Source organism: Canis lupus, chromosome 26 (assembly GCF_003254725.2).
Source record: "Canis lupus dingo isolate Sandy chromosome 26, ASM325472v2, whole genome shotgun sequence".
NCBI lineage: Eukaryota > Metazoa > Chordata > Mammalia > Carnivora > Canidae > Canis > Canis lupus.
The window spans coordinates 28,952,895-28,971,159 of record NC_064268.1 but is presented as its reverse complement, the minus strand read 5'-3'; the positions used below and the strand labels follow the sequence as shown (position 1 = coordinate 28,971,159).

The window sequence follows — 18,265 nt, the reverse complement described above, 5'->3', positions numbered from 1 at the left end:
AATCTACTTTCTATCTTTATAGATTTACTATTTTGGACATTTCATATAAATGGAATCAGACAATCCTTGGTCTATAAATTTGAGGCTCCTTTCCCTTAGACTAATATTCCCAAGGTTCATCCGTGTTGCAACATGAAGGAATTTCTTTCCTTTTTATTACAAATAAAACTGTTTGGACATCCCATATTTTATTCATCCATTAATCAGTTGACAGACATTTGGTAGTTTCTACCTTTTGACTGTTATGAATATGCCACCATAAGTACACATGGATACATTGTGTGGATACATTCGTTGCTCTTGGGTACAGTAGAATTGCTGGGTTATATAAGTCTGTTTGACTTTTTTTTTTTTTAATTTTTATTTATTTATGATAGTCACACACAGAGAGAGAGAGGCAGAGACACAGGCAGAGGGAGATGCAGGCTCCATGCACTGGGTGCCCGACGTGGGATTCGATCCCGTGTCTCCAGGATCACGCCCTGGGCCAAAGGCAGGCGCTAAACCGCTGCGCCACCCGGGGATCCCGCTGCGCCACCCAGGGATCCCTGTTTGACTTTTTGAATAATGGCTAGACTGTTTTCCAAAGTGACTACATCGTTTTACATTCCCATCATCGGTGTATGAGAGTTTGAATTTGAACCCCAAGTTTTTAATCTCAATTATCAATGTCCAGTTTATCTTTATTCTTGTTTCTTATGGTTTTGATGTGTCATATCTAAAAAGCCATTTAAGAGTTTTATAGTTTGGGCCTTTACATTAGATGTATGGGGATCCCTGGGTGGCGCAGCGGTTTGGCGCCTGCCTTTGGCCCAGGGCGCGATCCTGGAGACCCGGGATCGAATCCCACATCGGGCTCCCTGCATGGAGCCTGCTTCTCCCTCTGCCTGTGTCTCTGCCTCTCTCTCTCTCTCTGTGAGACTATCATAAATAAAGAAAAATTAAAAAAAAAATTTACATTAGATGTATGATTCATTAGAGGTAAAATTTTATGTCTGGTGCAAGGGTTCAACTTAATTCCTTTGGACATCCAAATTGTTCTAACATCATCTGTTGAAAAGACTTCTTTCCCCTGCAGAATCATTTTGGTGCCTGTGTTGAAAATCATAAATGTGGGAATTTATTTCCAGATTCTCAATTAATGTTCTATCAACTGGTATGTCTATCCTGCCTTCTAGCAGCAAGTTGTACTAATTGAAATCTGAGCCATCTTGGTTCTTATTTCTTTGTAAATGCATACCCATCCCACCTAAAGAAGCTTGTAGGATTTTTTCTTTTCTTTTTAGTGTTTTGTGATTTCATAGTGATATGTCTAGGGTGAATCTTGCTTCATAGGTTGTATTGGGTTCTCAGGTGAGCCCTTTTAATCCAAAGCCACAGATTTTCCAGCTTGGGAATGCTTTTATACTATTTCTTTATTATTTCTCTCACACATACATCAGTGTTTTTTGTTTTCTCCTGGTTTCCTAGAACAATACTCTGTCTCTGATTTTGACTTATGTTTTCCACGTCTGTCTTGTTATCAATGTGAAGGAAGCTTCTTTATCCTGTAGTCTTTGAGTGAATTTTTAAATTTTTTGCAGTCACTTTACTTTTCACAAACACTTCCAGTTTCTGATTGTTCCTTTTTCATGGCATCCTGTTAGTGGTTTATGAATGTCTTAGTTCCCCAGATCTCTTTGAAGATATTAATTAGAGTTCATTTTAAGTTTTATTTTGTTCTCCAAATTATCTCTGTTTCATATAGGGTCATTTTTTTCAGGGGAGGCATTTCTTAAATATCTGGTGGTACTCACATTCAAGACAGGGACTGTGGAAGCCTTGTGAGGCCTTAGGTCTCTGGGTGTAGCCTACTGGCTAGAAGGCATTGCTTCTATCTTGGTGGGTGGGGAGCCAATATAACACTTTGGGACTCTTAACTTCTGGGTGCCCTTCTCCATAGAGTTCATTTTAATGTATTTAGAGGAGAACGCTCCTTTCTGGGGTGGAGGTGGGTGGATAAAAATCCATCCATCAAGTGTTAGGGTCCCTTATATCCTCCCTTTTGCCCTTGCCCTTTCCACTCCTCTGTCAGAGCCCTCTGGGCACTTTCCAGGACCTGCTGGGCGGTGTCTTCCCTCTTGGCTTTCAGTCTCCTGTCTTCTGATGCCAGTACCCCCTCTCACCTCTCATGTTGGTCACTGTGAATTTATACATGTTTTAATCCTTTCTGTCTAACTGTCTTTCTTTCTTTTTCTTTTGAGAGAGAGAGCATGAGCAGGGGGTTGTGCAGAGGGATAGAGAGAGAGAGAGAATCTTAAGTAGGTTTCATGCCCATCATGGAGCCTGATATGGGGCTCGATCTCACAACCCTGAGATCATGACCTGAGCCAAAACCAAGAGTCTAGACGCTTAATCAAATGAGCCACCCGGGCACCCCTAATCCTTCCTTTTATTTGAAAGGGAACTCAGGAAGAAAAGAATAAAACTCATACCCACATACCCTCCCAGGAACCAAAGGTTCTATTTGTGACTGTGCTGAAGTTGTGTGTCTGCCCTGTTACAGGAGTAACCTGGACAAGCTCTACCATGGCCTGGAACTTGCCAAGAAACAGCTGCGAGCCACACAGCAGACCATTGCCAGCTGCCTCTGCACCAACCTTGTCATCTCCCAGGGGCCCTTCCTCTACTGCTCCCTCATGGAGGTCAGCCTTCCCATGGACAGATGGGTTCCCATGAACAGATGGGTACCAGGCCATGCCTGCCAACAGCCCCCTCTGACTATCTCTGTGTCCTCCCCTACAGGGCACTCCGGACATTGTGCTGTTTTCCAAGCCAGCGTCCCTGAGCCTGCTTAGCAGACACCTGCTTAAGTCCTTCGTTTTTTCGGTGAGGAACTGGGTGGGTGGGTGCCAGAAGGTAGAACCTCAGAGAAGAGCTAGGACTGGGCATGAGAAGCTGGCCATGGGGTACTGGTGGTTGTATACCAGCTATGGGGTCTAGGAAAAGCTCATTTTTTCTGAGCTGTGTTTTTCCTTAGCTGATCCTTGGGAATCTCAGTTCCTATAAGCTCTGATTTCATCACTTGGCCATCCTGGTCACTTGGACAGGTAGGAAGGCACCTTATGGAGTACGTGGGGCTAGGGCTTGTGTTCAGCTATGGCAGATCAAGGGAAAATGAAGTTGATTATAGCACAGACTTGCTTCACAGCAAAAGTTTGTTTTCTGGGCTGGCTTTCCCTTTTCCATGTATGGTTCCATCTTCTGTATGGCCTAACATTCTTCTTTGCCTGGCTGGGACAAACCCCCTACCCAGCTAACATCAGGCTTCCCACTAGGTATGATCACAAAAGGGAGGATCCTGCATATTTCAACAATCAAAGTCTTACTCTGCTTCCTGGATGAAGGTTTACACTGGGAACTGCTTTAAACAAAATGCTTAATAGGAGGTTGACATTATCTCATACTGCTGAACTGACCTATGAAATGATTGAGGATTATGTGAAGACAATCAAATAATGACAAAAGATGGACTAGGGACAAAAGTCTTCTAGGCTCCATTCAAATCTCAGCCTTCTCATTTACCAGTTGTATGATGGGAGGTCAATTATTTGACCTCTAAGCCTCAGTTTCCTCATCTGTAAGATTGGTGAATATTTTCACAGGACCCATCATTTATCAGACTTTTTTTTTTTTTTTTAGATTTTATTTATTTGTTTATTTAGGGGGGAGAGAGAGAGAGACCATGAGGGGGGCAGGGTAGAAGGAGAGGGATAAGCAGGCTCTCTGCTGAGCAGGCATCCGAAGGCAGATGCTTAGCCAACTGAGCCACCCCTCAGACATTTCTTAAGCAATCACCACCAGCCAGGCTCTTATGTCATAAGGTGACCAACTATCCTGGTTTATGTTCTCGAATGCCCTTTAGTCCTGGACAAACCAGGATAGTTGGGTCACCTTTGTTGTAGGATGTAGATACAATGGATACATCTATGAAGGAAATTGAGTCTCCATGTTGAGGGAGTATTGCATGTTGGTAAAACAGACAGATGTGGAAAGATTATTTATAGTGTCAGATGGTAGCACACACTATAGAACAAACTGAAGCAGGATGAGAGAGGGGTTGGTTGAGGAGGTCCTGGAGGAGGTGACAACTGCCAAGAATCTAAAAGAGTTGAAGGAAGGAACAGCCAAGAGACATTGGCACAGAAGGAGGCTGGGAATAGGGTGTCACAGCGTGGGAGGGCAGCTGGAGATTTGAGCATCTCTGATGAAAGAAAGTCCCTGGAGGCTTTTGGGGAGTGGATGGCTAGCCCTATTAGGGCTCCTAGGCACTGAATGGTGCACTCACCCCATGGGACCATGACTAAGGGTACACTTTCCCTTCACAGACGAAGAACCGGCGCTGCAAGCTGCTGCCCTTGGTGATGGCTGCACCCCTGAGTGTGGAGCAGGGCACAGTGACTGTGGTGGGCATCCCTCCAGAGACTGACAGCTCAGACAGAAAGAAGTGAGCTAGGTTCTGCATTTCCTAGGAGTTGGGAGCCCTGGGGGTGTCATTGGCCTAGGGACTCTGCTGAATTGGATATCTTTACCTTGAATGCCACATCAAAGATAGCCTTTTCCACCATGTGGCAAGACTTTGAGGGCTTAAATATGTGGGCTGCAGGTTAACCATTGAGCCTCTGCCTTACCACTTGACTGGACTTTTAAATGCTTTTAGTTTGTTGAAGGCCTCCCAGGCAAGAGTGTCTGACTCCCCCAGCAGGACCAGCGTCAGACCCACCCAGGATAGGCTCACACCTACACGGAGGTGTGATTATGTGCCCTGGCTCTGTGTGGCCTTGCATGGGAACCTCAGGTCACCCACTCCAGAAATTAGGCTTTACATGCAAAGTTCCTCAAGACCAGCTCTGTATGATGCCTTCAAAACCCTCATGAATGATCATTCACCATCTTACTTGGGCCTCACACTAACCTTTGAGCAGAGCCAGACAGTATCTCCCATCCCCACCCCCACCTCTGTGAGTCAAATTCACTGCTCACTGAACCCCAAATTCAGGCATTTGCCAAACATTTAAAAGTTCAGTTACAAGAGCTAACATACAAGAAACTGTTCACTAGGTGTGGGCGGGGATGTGCACACCCAGACTGCCTGCCTGCCTGAGCTTGCTACCACTCCTGAAGCAGAGCTCACCTGTGCTTCCATGGTTTGGGCAACAGGTAGAGGGTCCAGCTCCACCCGCATCAGCCCTTTGTGCATATTTTTACGAAAGTGACTTCGAATGGTAGGAAGCCTGTTAAATGGATGACAATTTACCTGTTGTCTCTTATTGGACATTTAGGTTATTTTCAACTTTTTGTTGTTATAAGCAATGTATTAGTGGGTTTGTGAATGCACAGGCTCATCTTTTTGTGCTTTTGAGAAGCTTCTCCCACCGTGTTCTAAGTGTTTTCCTTGCATCTGCTGATCTGAGTTCTCACTCTCCTCCTAGAGCAAGGTCAGGTTTTCTCCCACCCACTCCACACCTGGTGTCGGCCCAGCAGGCTGGGCCTTGAGGGGGTCCCCAGTTCTCTCTGCTGCTCCCTTCTTGCTCTGCATGGCCAGAGAGCCCTGGGACAAATCCCAGGGGCCACATGTCACCGTCCTTGGGTGTCTTTGCCTCTCTGGCAGAGTCAGTGCTCCCCAGCACATCCCAAGAAGTAACCTTGGTGAGGTACTGACAGCCGGGAGCAAGACACCCCCACACAGCTCCCTGGTGGGGCAGCTCAGGAGCCATGGACCACTCGGTGTCCTGCGCCCTTCAGCTTTCCCAATTAGCTCTTAGTGGCCTCTGCCATGGAAGACATGGTCTTGGATCTGGATCAATCCTAGCTCTGCTCTTGTGAGCTTTGACCTCCTTCTGTGTCTGCAAAGGCCATTTAGTAGCAAGTTGAGAGAGACAATGGACTTTTTTTAAGACAAGTGCTTCCAGGTTGCTGGGCTGCTTTCCAAAGCCATGCTGTGGATCTTGGATTCGTAGTCACATGGGGTGGAGCTGGCCAGGAGCTCCTGGGCTGGGTTCCCAAGGCAGCCAACAAGCACTTCCCCCGTGGACCACCACAGCCACCTGCGTCCTCATTGTGTCCATCGATCTGTTGCTATGTGTGACTGTGCTGGTTTGTGGTTAGCTCTGACTGGTGTGCACAGTCTCTGTGAGAGTTAATGTGGAGGCCTGAAGCACATGCCCCTCCTTTGCCTGTTCTCCCTGACTGTAATCAGCCAAAAGAGTCCCTTTCCCAGGATGTTCTCCCTCCACCGTCAGCCTCACTACCTGCTGCAACCCTGAGCTCCCAAGGGGTGGATACGAGCTCCTGGCCATCCCTCTGCCCCACACCTTGCCCTTAGCAGCCCCAAGTGGGCTGCACCCTGGCATACTCCTGCCCCCCACTGAGTTACAGTGGCACACTGCACCCAATCCTACAGGCTCCTCCCATTCCCCACCCTGCTGTATGCGACTCAGTCTCATCTGAAGCCCCCGCATGCCAACATGGTTCCCATTGAGCCTCTGCCTCTCCTGTCCCAGCTGTCAGCACAGTGCCAGGTATGAGGGAGGCTGCAGTTAGGGCACCGTGGAAGGTGCCCAGGGACACTTGTGCCTTGAGGGCTGAGAAAGGTTCAGCTGGATGCAGGTGGGAGCAGCAGTGAGAGATGGTGACTGTCCAGTGAGTGGGGGTAAGGCCTCAGAAGACTGGCCCAGGAAGGGGTACGAATGCCAATAAGCAGAACTGGTGGCCAGGGAGGAGTCTGGGCTAACTCCAATGTCTGTCCCGGGGCCTTAGGAAGATCCATTACAGTGGATGGGCCCCCAACATGCTCTTATGTGTCTACAGCTTTTTTGGGCGGGCATTTGAGAAGGCAGCGGAGGGCACCAACTCCCGGACACTACACAACCATTTCGATCTCTCAGGTAAGAGTCTGCTGCACTGGGGCCCTTTTAAGCTCAGTGCTGACATCGCCAGGAATACCTTGTCAACAGCCCTCTCACTTTCCTGGAGCCACCCCTGGGCCTGTCTGGTCCAGGCAGCTCAGGGAGCTCTAGGATGCCCAAGGTCTACGCTCCTCTCTGGGCCTCGATGGGCTCCCAGGGCAGAGAGGGAATGGGTGTTGCCCATAAAGCCCTAGGCCTGGCTTCAGCCTTACAGTCCAGCCCTTGACACCACTTCACCAAGGAGTCTGGAGTACTGGCCACTAGAGCCTCCTGGGCCAGCCTCACCTTGCCAGGGTCACCTGCCCCTCCTGTGGGTGTGGAAACAGCAGGGCCAGCAGCAGCCTGAGGGCACCACCTCCAAGGCTATGCTGGCCACCACCACAGGCCAGCAGCTCCTGTCTGCTGTCATGCAGAGTCCCACCTGAGGGCTGCCACATGGTCCTGAGTGCTGGCCTGGGCATTGGCCCCACCCTGATGTTGCACGAGCCCAGGGAACGGAAGAACCAGTCCAGGTGGCTTTGTAGACTGGTCAGTGCTCCCTGCAACACCCAACAGCTTCTCCATAGGCCAATGTGGAACATGGTTCACGTTCCGCCATATCTGCTTTTTATTCTTGCTGATAGATTTTTAAGTAAAATGGACGTAGTGACCCCTCACTGCTTTGGTTAGTGTGCTTGGGCTGCCCTAACAACATACCATAGACGAGGGCCTTAAACAACAGAAATGTATCTCACAGTTCCGGAGGCTGAAGTCCGAGATCAAGGTGTCCACGGGGTCGGTTTCTTCTGAGGCTTCTCTCCTTGGCTTACAGATGGCCATCTCCTGGCTGTGTTCTCACATGGTCATCCCTCTGTGTCTGTGTCCTAACCTCTTCTTATGAGGACCCCAGTCAGATTGGATTAGGGCTCACCCATGTGATTTCATTTAACCTAAAAACATCTTCAAAAGCCCCATCTCCAAATACAACACATTCTGAGGTGCCCAGGGTTGGGCCTTCCACACATGAATTTGGGGACAGTATACTTCAGCCCATAACCCCCATCTGTCAGAAAGGACAGTTTCTTGCATCACCATCAGCTGATTTGTTACAATGAGTCCCAGAGACCCAGTGTTCACCCCAGCTGCCTTGGAGTCTAGAGCTGCTCCATACCAGGCCCACTCAGGCTGCAATTCTGTGTTGGGTGCGTTCACTCCCATTCCTATTTCATGTCCAAGATGTGGGAGAGGTTGGTGCTGGCCAGCCTGCAGGATGTCCCAGCTTCTCACAAGGGAGGATTTGTGGGCTGGAAGCTGCTTGGCTTCCCATGTGGGTGGAGACCTGGGGGAAGAGGGATGTGCAGCAGAGGGAGTCAGGCCAGCACCCACATGGATAGGCTGGGCCCGGGGTCCCTGGAGCCATGGCCTGTGGCACAGATGGCTCATAGGACCAGGCTGGCCTGTTTTGCCCTGTTTGATGAGGGCCCACATGCTTATCTGAGCCTGATGGCCCCCAGAAATGGGGGCAGCTCACATTGTGTCTCCCTTCTGTAGAAGAGGACACTGAAGCAGAGAGACTGGCAGCGCAAGACTGCAGGCTAGCCTCCTGCCCGGCCTCAGGGCCTCCTGTAACCCACCTTGGGGCATGGCTCCGTGTCCAGCAGAGTGGGAAGGCCTTTCTCTGCCCAGATCTGTTCCAAACCGCCACATCCCTGTGTCCTCTCCATTGGCGGTCACTGCTGGTCCCCTAGCAGCCCGGAGGGTCCCCCACAGACTGTAACCCCAGCCAGCCTCACTAACAGGGCAGCCAGCAGTTCCTGAGGATTAAATACAGAGGGACAGAGAAACAAGCTCTGAATTTAGAATATTCCAGGCCATTAAGGGGCTGAGTACATTTTGGAATGTGCTATAAAGGGTGGTTCCCATCTTAGATGACCGGGAAGAGGGAGTTAATACACTCTGACCTGTTTTTCCTACCGTGCCTCACTCTCGGCCCCACTCCTCCACCTCACAAGATGTTTTTCTTTCATTACCTCAGTAATTGAACTGAAAGCAGAGGATCGGAGCAAGTTTCTGGATGCGCTTGTTTCCCTCCTGTCCTGATGGTGAGATGTGGGGGAGGGGCGGGAGCTGGAGAGTTAGTGGGGTACTTTGGGGGGGTGGGGGCTGCTGCCGCAAAACCAGCCCTGAGGGGTAAAGAGGGCCTCTCATTCCCTGCTTTGAGTTCCCTGCTTTTTTTGTCCTCCAACCAAGGCTTCTACTTCCATTTCAGACCCAAGCAGGGTTCCTGAGGAGATTTGGGGCCAACACATTTTTCCCAGGGGCGTCTGTCCCTGGGCTGGCGGCAGAGCCACGATTCGGGCATTTTTGAAGGAGCTAATTTCATTAAGCTCCTGGGACCCCTTCAGCAAGACCTGGCATTGACCCTCTCTTGACCATGCTGTGGGCTGGGCATCAGTGAGTGACATACAGGCCTCCTGGCACTGCTGGGAAAGAGGGCGACCCTTGGGGGCCACCTGGAGCCTTGCCACCCTTTGCAGCCTTATACCAGGCCCTGGGCTAGAGAATTACAGAGGCTTCTATCTAGGCTCCTGTGTGCCTGACTTAGAAGAAGACAAAGCTGTTGGCAGCCACTCAGCAGATAACTATAAAATGTCATCTCTGTGGGCCTTGCACGGGGGTGAGGTCTACAGTGATGCTCACCAGCCAGAGCTGATCCCAGTGCCACGTACACCATCTCTTTCTTGAAGGGCCCCTCAGCAAATGGGCCGGGGGCCCATTCTGTACCTGGTGTCCACTTCTCAGCCCGAGGCCCCCCACACAGTGAATGCCCCATACGCATCTCCTTGAGCCCTGGGCTGGAGCCACAGCTGAGGCAGAAGGGCTCTGACATAGAGGGTCCCTTCGTGCCAGCCTAGTGTCCTCCCCCTCCCCTACCATCCAGAGTAAGCTGGAAGCTGGCTGGGGCCAGGTGCCCTTCCCCTGTCAGGGCCTCAGTGGGCTCTGCTGAGAATGGTATAGGGGACCTCAGGGACCCACAGTCCCTCTTTCAGGGTAGGCAAAGACTTACAGGGTTCATGTTGGGGAGAGGCTCTGGGCTCAGACCCTCTGGGTCCTCAGCAAGATCTGTTGGGTACCTCACAAAGCTGGGACTGTTTCCTCAACTGAAACTGGGCTGACACCCCTTGGGCAGTGAGTACTGAGCCTTAGGATGGGGGCAGGGTATAAGTGTGGGACCCAAATCAAAGGTTACAAGTGGGAGCTCTCAGCAGGGGGCCGGTGTGTGGGGCATAAGCCCTCCCCTGCGGCCTGATCAGTGATGACACCAGTGTCCTGCCAGCAAGACAGTGCAGGGTGGACCAGCTGGGCGGGGGAGGAGCAGTGTAGGGGAGAAGCCCTGTGAGGTCCCCTCGGGGCTGAGGCAGGGTCTCTGAGGTGACATGGTGGTGGAGGGCTGTGAGGCCCTGTGGGTTCTCCAGCAAACGACAACCTGGACCCAGCCAGTGGGCACCCTGGTTCTGCAGTGGCTCTCCACTCACGGCCAGCACTGCTCTGCCCTGTCAGTGGTGGGGGCTACTCAGAAGCAAGCCTGGCGTGCCAGAGGGAAGGCCTGGGCAGTTTGTTTGCTTAATTCAGAGAGACATCAGAATCGTTGAAATTTACTTTTCTTTCTTTCTTCTCTAGAGTTTGATCTCCGCAGACATGACCTCCTCCTTATTTATATTAACTGGGTTTTATTGGACCATAAGTTATGGATGTAGTTTTAGATGCAGGGACAGTTGGTTTTTATGGAATAAAATATTTTAGACAAGGTCCCTCGGTCTTGGTTGTGGTCATAGTGTCAGCACTTGGTTTTGCCCTGAGCTTTCTGTGGGTACAGAGGAACCTTTTCCTGTGCCCTGGGTGGCCTTGAGGCCCAGCAGTAAATAAGCATGGGGGGTGGCCTCCCAGCTCCCTGGAGAGCAGTGGGTGGAGGTTGGGCACCTCAGCACCTGGATCTCTGCATGGCTCTGTGCCGACCACTGCCCAGCGTTGCCTGCTGGGACCTGGCCCTGCCCTCCCACCACTTCTTCCCATCTGCCTGGCCTGGGCAGCATCTCGAGCCCACCCTTTTGATTGTGCCTCCCTCCCAGTCCCCCCTCTCCCCATCCTCACCCTCCCATACCTCCTATCCCCATACCCTCCTACCCCCACAGGCACACAGCACCCCCAGGCTGCTGGGAGAGTTGGACAGATAGCAAAGGCAAAGTCCCGACCCAGGAAGGGTGGGGCTGGCTAAGGGGCCCCAGACAGAGATGGCTTCACCGGCATCCTGGTCACAAAAGGTTCAAGCTAGAGAGAACCTTGGCAGCTTTCAAAGTGTGCAGAACAGCAAGCGTTCTCAGAGGAGCTGTGCAATCAGCTGGCCCCACTCTCCCAGATGTCCCCAGAGCCCCTGTGAGGGTTGAGGGGATCTAGAGGCGAGGAGAATGCCATTCCTGCCCTTTGGGGAGGAGACAGCTGTTCACATAAGTGCTCAAGGCCATTCGGCTGCTCTGCCTAGAGTAAGGGTGCCAGGGAAGCAAGCAGGCTGGAGCGACACAGCCTCCTGGGTGTGGCGCCTGGGGCCTTGGGCAGGAGGAAGCAGAGTGGTTTGGGTAGGCTTTAGGCTGGTAAAGAGCCCAGAAACAGTGGCCTGGAACTGAGGACAGAGGTGGGTGGGGCCAGGTCTCAGGGTGGCCATTGGGAAGGGCTAGTGGGCACAGTAGGGTTGGCTGCATTGGAGGCCAGCTCTTGCCTGACCTCTGGCAAATGGAGTGTGCCCCTAGCCATCCCAGCAGGAGTCAGGCAGCAGCATCCCGATCCCCAGGGCCCATAAGCTGCCCACCTTGACCATTTGCATTATTGCGACTGCACCATTCCTTTGGAATCTTGCTGATGCTTAGGGCCCAAAGGAACCAAAGGAATCTGAGAGTTCTGGACTCATGTGGGATACAGGCTTGGGTCTGTACACCTGGCCAAACACCAGCCTGGCTGGCCCCAGGACCTTTGTTCCAGCAGCCGCGCAGAGGCCCTGGATCACACACTCTTGCACTCAAGGGCTGTTTGTGGTCCCTGCTGCCCAGACCCAAGGGGGGCTGCCAAGGACTTCTGTGCCATGGGACCCATCCCGCTGCAGCTCATCCCACTGCAAGGAGCTCAGGCTACCGAATATTTTGGTCTCTCAAAGTCCAACTCCTGGGATTCGGGGCAATGTTCATTGCAGCCGTCCTTAGGTTCTTCCCCTTCCTCACAGGGGGTAGCCTGACCATGCCTGGGAGACTGCTTGCCATTGGATTTGGCCCAAGCATTTCTGGACAGGGCCCCCAAGGCCAGGTTTGGGGGCAGATGCCAAGCGCTGCTGGCTGGGCTTCCAGCTCCTCCCTACAGGCCCCACCTCCATCCATTGCTGTCTTTACTCCTGGTTTTTGGCAGAAAGTAAAACTGCATTAATTTGGAGTGCCTAGAATGGGGCTGGAAGCAATGAACCCTCAGTGACTATGACAGATAGCTCTGGTGTGCTCTGTTCTGTGACCCCCCAGCCCCCAGGTTTCTGGCCCAGGCCAGCACTGGCTCCCGGGGGACCCTCATAGGAGGAAGGTTACACAGGGTGCTTCCAGCAGGGGCTGGCACACAGGTGCTAATGGTCAGCACAAGTCTGGGCTGGCCGCCAGGCCAGCAAGATGAGCACAAGCCCTGCACTGAGCTGCGCGGAGACTGGAAACAGAGCCAGGACCAAGGGGCTGGAGCCCAGCCCGGGTACTCTAGGCAACCTGCACAAGTGCCTCCTTCCCATAGCCACATGCTTGTGGACCTGCCACTAGGTCTGCTGGAGCCCAGCACACATCGTGGATTTGCTCCTGTTCCTGCTGCACTGGTGGCTGGAAGGTCCCAGATGTCTGGCCATTTGCCGCGATGCACAGGCAAGCCCCGAGAGGGCAGGTGGAAAACACCCAACCTGTGGTGCATGGAGCCCAGCCTCTTCTCAAAGCCGGCAGCCTGGCAGCCTTCGCTTACCACTTCCTGCATCTGAACACCCCACAGTCTGGGTACTGGCTGGGGGGCTTGGAGGGGGAGGTGGATTTCCAACCTGCATCCTCTCCTCAGATCTGCATCATCCTCTGGCCCCAGGCTCTGCAGATCTCACCTTCCTGGGTTGCCGCAAACTGTAGCTGTGTGTTTTTACCACCCAGCAGGAAGGCGACTGGGTGGCAGGGAGGACCAGGGATAAGGCAATGGATCTTCTGGATCCCAGGGGCAGCCCTGGGAGGTCTCAGAAAAAGCCTTTCGGTGAGCAGTTGGTGGGCAGGTGGATGAAGGGGGCTGCTGGGCAGGAGCAGTGACTGGACAGAGGACAGGACACAGGTGGGAGGGTATTCAAACCATTTACTAAGCAAATTCTTACCCTCCCCACAAGCTGCAGCGGAGGACAGGGCCCCAGCTCCACACTCAGGACCTGGTGCCCATAAGCCTCTCCTAGGGAGCTGCTGGGGGAGGCAGGGACGTCCAGGCCAAGTCTTAGTCCGCCTAGGCTCAGGCCCCGCTGCTGGGGTAAAGGCCAGCTGTCCGCACCCCTCCGACAGCCCAGCCCGCGGCCCCTGGGCTCTCCGTCTGCCCCGCTGGAGGCAGCAGGAGCCGCTGGGGAGGATGACGGCGTCCAAGACCTTGAGGGTCCGGGAGGGAATCGCATTTCGGTCCATTGCCCGCTCAGCCAAAGGGACCCGCGCCCCGCCCGCATCCGAGCAAGCTCTGCGCCCAGAGAAAGAGACCGGCAAGTCCTCCCAAGTGCGTGGCCCCAGGGCGCGGCTAGTGGCGCCTGGAGAGGACGCGCTGAGGCCGCGAGCAGGGTCCCCGCCGGTCAGCGCGCCACGTCCAGCCCAGAGCCCGCCTTTCCGGGGGGGCCCACGCGGGGCTCCCAGGCCCGGGCGGCCCGCTCGGGAGAGGGGCTGGCGCCGGGGGCCCCGCCGAGTCCCGCGCCCTCAGACGTAGTTCTTCTTGTCGTAGTCGCCGGTGGCCGTGGGCCGCCGCGGCGCGGAGTACTTGACCGGGAAGCTGAAGTCGGGGCGGCCGGCGCACACCCAGGCGCCGCAGCACACGAGGCCGCCGCCGCACATGAGCAGCGCCGAGGCCGCCCAGCCGATGTACAGCGCCGCGCCCAGCTCGTACTTCTGCGACATGGGCACGGTCGGGTCGTAGAACTCGCGGACCACGATGTTGGCGAACCAGCAGAGCGGCACGAGCGCCAGCAGCCCGCACAGCGCGTAGAGCGCGCCGCCCGTCAGGGCCACGCGCGCCTTGGCCGGCCCGGGGGCCACGCAGGTGGTGCACTGCGCGCCCGCCAGGGTCACGAAGAGCGCGACGAGCGCCAGCAGCACGGCGCCCACGGTGAGAGCCCGCGCCGCCTGCACCTCGGTGCTCAGCGCCAGCACCGAGTCGTACACCTTGCACTGCATGTGCCCCGTGCTCTGCACCACGCACGACATCCACAGCCCCTTCCAGGTGGTCTGCGCCGTCACGATGTTGTGGTCCAGGAAGGCGGTCACCTGCCACATGGGCAGCCCGCACGCCAGGATCAGGCCCACCCAGCCCACCAGGCACAGCACCAGGCCGAGGATCTCCAGCGCCGCCGACCCCATGGCTGGAGGCGAGACGGGCGCCCGACGGCCCCCGGGCCTCGGGGCGGGGCGCGGCGGTGCCTCGGTGGAGCGGCTGGGCGCCCTGAGCGGGCCCTGGTGCCTCTGCGCCCGGGCGCTCGGCTCACCGCCTCCGGTCCGCGGCCCCGGCGGGTCTGGCACAGCCTCGGATCTGCGGGCGCCTCTGGGGGGGCTTCCCATTTGAAGGTTCGGGGGCGGATCCACCCCGCCTGCCCGGCCCCCTGGTCTCCAAGCAGCCAATCCGCGCGCTGGCCACCGACCCTCGGCCAATCACGGGCGCCCCCGGCAGCCGGAGTTAGGGACAGCCCTGCCCTTGGGGGCCTCGGAGGGCGCCGGCACCGCTCCCCGCCCGGCCGCCGCCCCCCGAGCCGTGCACCCACAGATGTCCAGAGCTCGTTCTGGACTGACCTGGGGTGGCTGGGCGCGCGCTCCGCGGGCCACCTCCCCGTGTCCCAGCTCTCCCACTTCAGGAGCTGCATGACAGCACCAGCTGCCCGCGCCGCAACCCGGAGCGAGCGCGAAGGTCCCTAACCCCCCAGGCCAGCTCCACTCTTCCCTGGCCAAGGTCTGCCGGGCCCCCCACCATCACTGTCGCGCAGGGGTTTGCGAGAGGGACTCTTGGGCCTCTTCTCCTGAGTTCGCGGGGCACAGCCCGGCCTGTTACTCCAGGACTGTCGCCCGGGAGTCCGATCCCATCCCCGACCCCTTCGTGCCCTTACTGCGCGCTTCCCCTCTGAGTCCTGGCACTTTGTCTCCCGGAGGCCAAGGGGCCCGGCAGGCCTGAAACCTCCAGCCCAAGGTCCTGCCTAGCGCCACTGCCCAGCCTGAGACCCCAACAGGAAGCAGGTTGGAACGGGGGGGGGGGGGCGAGGGGGGGGCTCACCAGCACCTCTGCAGACCCTCACTCTGCCCCTGCCTCCGGGACTTCCCAGACCTCCCAACCTTTGCACTGGCTGCTCCTCTTCCTGCGACGCTTCCCATCCCCCATCCTTGAGGCCCCAGCTCCGTCGACACCACTTCGGGAAGTCCCCAGTGTTCTCCAGTGACTCAACAGTCTGTCCTCCTAGGAGCACCCGTGGCCCCAGGCTTGGGGGCCTACTCTAGCCCTCAGAGAGCAGAAACACAAAGGGACACGGAAGTGCTGTGCGCGGCCCTCCCACCAGTGGCAGTGGGACCCCGGGCACCCCAGGCCTCAGGCCCCAGGCCACCCTCCGGAAGCCAACTTGGAGTTTCCTGGCCAGGAGGAAGAGCCCCCATCCTCGCTGGAGGCGGGAGGCTCGGGATTTCCGGGCATTCTTCTGCACAATGGCCCAGCCGTTTCTCGAAAGGCCCGCTGGGATGGACACCAGGCCCCCCTGAGACTCAGGTGGGGGCACCAGACCCTGCAGTCCCAAACCCCAGGGGGGCACCAGCCCCTTCTGGCAGCTCCCTCCCCATTTCCCGGCAGCTCTTGTTTTTCCAGCAGAGCCTATACTCTGCGTCTGACTGAAGTGGCTGGGACCCTGGGTCTTTCTTCTGGTCCAAGATGCTTGGCTGTGCTGGACCCGGCCCTCCAGAGAAGGCCTGCCGTGGAGGCCAGCCGCAGCCTAGGAGTTTTGACAAATCTGTCCCTCCTGGACCTGATTCCTTCTCTCTCTTCATAGGGCTCAGAGATAAGGCTGACACCCTGTTTATCTGGCATGGGGAGGCATCCGAGGCAAGTTTGCTGGGCCCTGTGTGTGAATGTGGGGTTCGGGAGAAAGTTTTACCCTCTTCCTCACCCGCCTCCAACGGATCTGATGGGGCTCTGCAGACCCCAGGCTCCTCCGAGCCCTCGCCTCACTGCAGCCTCGCCACTTCCACTGCAGACCCATTGGCTACTCCCCCTCCACTTCCCTGGCCTGTCCTCCCCTCTGGTGCACCCCAGGGAGCTCAGCTGTACCACGCACCCCACTCTCCCAGTCCTACTCCCTCCAGCCCTGAGTCCAGGGACCCTGCCCAAGGTCCCCCACTATGCTCCACACCGCTGTCTTCCCAGGATTACTGCTGGAGCCTCCTCAGGCCAGCTGGGCCCCATCCTTGCCCACTCAGGCTGCTCTCCTCAGGGCAGGCCCCTCTCCTGGGTCCTGCTCTGCCTGAAACCCACACCATGGCTCGCACTGCCTTCCCTGGGCCTGGTCACTGCGGCAGCGCACTCTGCGCTCCTTTCCCCGGGCCCTCAGGCTGGTCTGGCTCTCACCGTGGCCTCTTCTGCCGGCAGTGCCTCCCTCAGGTGGAGGCTGCTCATCTTCTAAGTTGTGTTGCTGAGATCGCAACTCTTGGAGGCCTTTTCTGCCCCTGCCCCCAGCCTTGCTTGGAGGCCCAAGTTGGAACTGTCCGTGCACTTACTGGTTTTCCCCATCAGCATTCAGGAATGAGCTTCCACACAGTGGCCATCTCCATGCATCTATCCCTGGCGAGGGGCTTCCTGTGATTCGTGGCTGACCTCTGGCCATGACCACCCCCTCCAGCCAGCTTGGAGCTGCAGCCTGCACAAGGATCTCCCCCATGTCTGCCCACCTTTCCCCCTCTCTCCACCACCATGGGTCTATCCCAGGGTCCACCCCCAGGCTGCAGATGGCCCTAGCAAGCCCCTGCCTCTTTGGGGACAGCTTCACAGTATTTTGGGGACTTGATGGAAAGGCCTCAGTCTCCACCTATCACAATCTGATTTCTATCCCAACACAACTGTGTTCGTTGTGGCCCAGACGTGCAGTGGAACCAGAACCACTGCAGAGAGGCCCAGCCCAGACCTAGGAGGGGCATGAGAATGCACCTGCCCTTCCTTCCACTCATGGTGGTCTCCTGACCCCCTGCTGCTCACTGAGCACTGCCTCTGGGTGGAGGACATGCCCAGCAAGTTCCTGCCCTCAACCAGTAACTGGGTAGGGCCATTTCAGGTGTGCCCATGGCTGTGGGGTAGTGCGACAGGGCCCTCTCTGAGGAGGTGAGAGTTCAGCCAAGATCCAGGAAAGAAGTTCCATGCAAGAGTCCAGAGGTGGGAGGGGGAACAGTGGAGGGGGGCAGATGGAGCTTGGTGAGGCTAGGGCAGGACAGTGGGCGAGGACCTGCGGCTGAGGTCAGAGGGGTTTAGGGCTGGGCAGGGCCAGGACTCCCTGATCTCTGGAGAGGGGCTCCCAGGCCAGCGCCAACCAAGGCCACCTGCTCATCTACAGCTATTGTTCTGCTTTCCCAGGGGAAGTGCAGCAGGATCTCATTAATTGTGTGAGGGAAAGACCTGAGTCAGCAGAAAAGCAAGTTTATCTTGAGCAGCTGCCGACTGACCCTGCGCCAGGGTGATCCAGTGACCTTCCAAGGACAATCTAAATTTAGGCTCCAGATTCCTGGGGATTGGGGTTTGGGAAGCTCCTAGTGGCTAATTTCATTTCAGAGGAAGTGAAAAACAGCGTTCCTTCTATCTTTTGGTGTTGAAACAGTTAAGGATGTTTTCTTCCAGCGCAACAATGTCTGTAGAGTCTCTGATCACAGAACACCTCCTGGTGCCCTTTCTTGGTGGTCCCAGAGGCAATGTGAATTCCCAGATCACCGGCCCTGCTCTGGAGGCCTGGGAGGGGGGTAGGGGCTTGCGATGATGTGCAGAGCACCCTTCGACAGTCAGTGAATTCACAATTCAGACTAGTGAATTAGCCC

The 18,265-nt window shown here is 55.7% G+C and overlaps 2 protein-coding genes across 3 annotated transcripts in view; one reads left to right on the top strand and one right to left on the bottom strand.

Annotated features, from left to right (window-relative positions):
• Positions 1-10,738, top strand: part of CDC45 (cell division cycle 45) — a 31,264-nt gene extending 20,526 nt beyond the window's left edge. For both annotated transcript variants that reach the window (XM_049101884.1, XM_049101883.1), the window contains 6 exons: positions 2,546-2,684; positions 2,785-2,868; positions 4,368-4,486; positions 6,850-6,926; positions 8,962-9,028; positions 10,608-10,738. In XM_049101884.1, coding sequence (XP_048957841.1) covers positions 2,546-2,684; positions 2,785-2,868; positions 4,368-4,486; positions 6,850-6,926; positions 8,962-9,026 — 484 coding nt within the window. In that variant the 3' untranslated portion in view covers positions 9,027-9,028; positions 10,608-10,738. The remainder of the gene's footprint in view (positions 1-2,545; positions 2,685-2,784; positions 2,869-4,367; positions 4,487-6,849; positions 6,927-8,961; positions 9,029-10,607) is intronic.
• A 2,573-nt stretch (positions 10,739-13,311) lies between these two features.
• CLDN5 (claudin 5) lies at positions 13,312-15,492 on the bottom strand. The gene has a single exon (XM_025474855.3). It carries the CDS (start codon positions 14,774-14,776, stop codon positions 13,922-13,924), a length of 855 nt encoding a protein of 284 aa, XP_025330640.1. The 5' UTR covers positions 14,777-15,492; the 3' UTR covers positions 13,312-13,921.
• Between the last annotated feature and the right edge of the window lie 2,773 nt (positions 15,493-18,265).

What these genes read in the sequence shown, in the direction of transcription:
- CLDN5 (XM_025474855.3), bottom strand. Translation starts at nt 14,776, where the DNA reads ATGGGAAGCCCCCCCAGAGGCGCCCGCAGATCCGAGGCTGTGCCAGAC.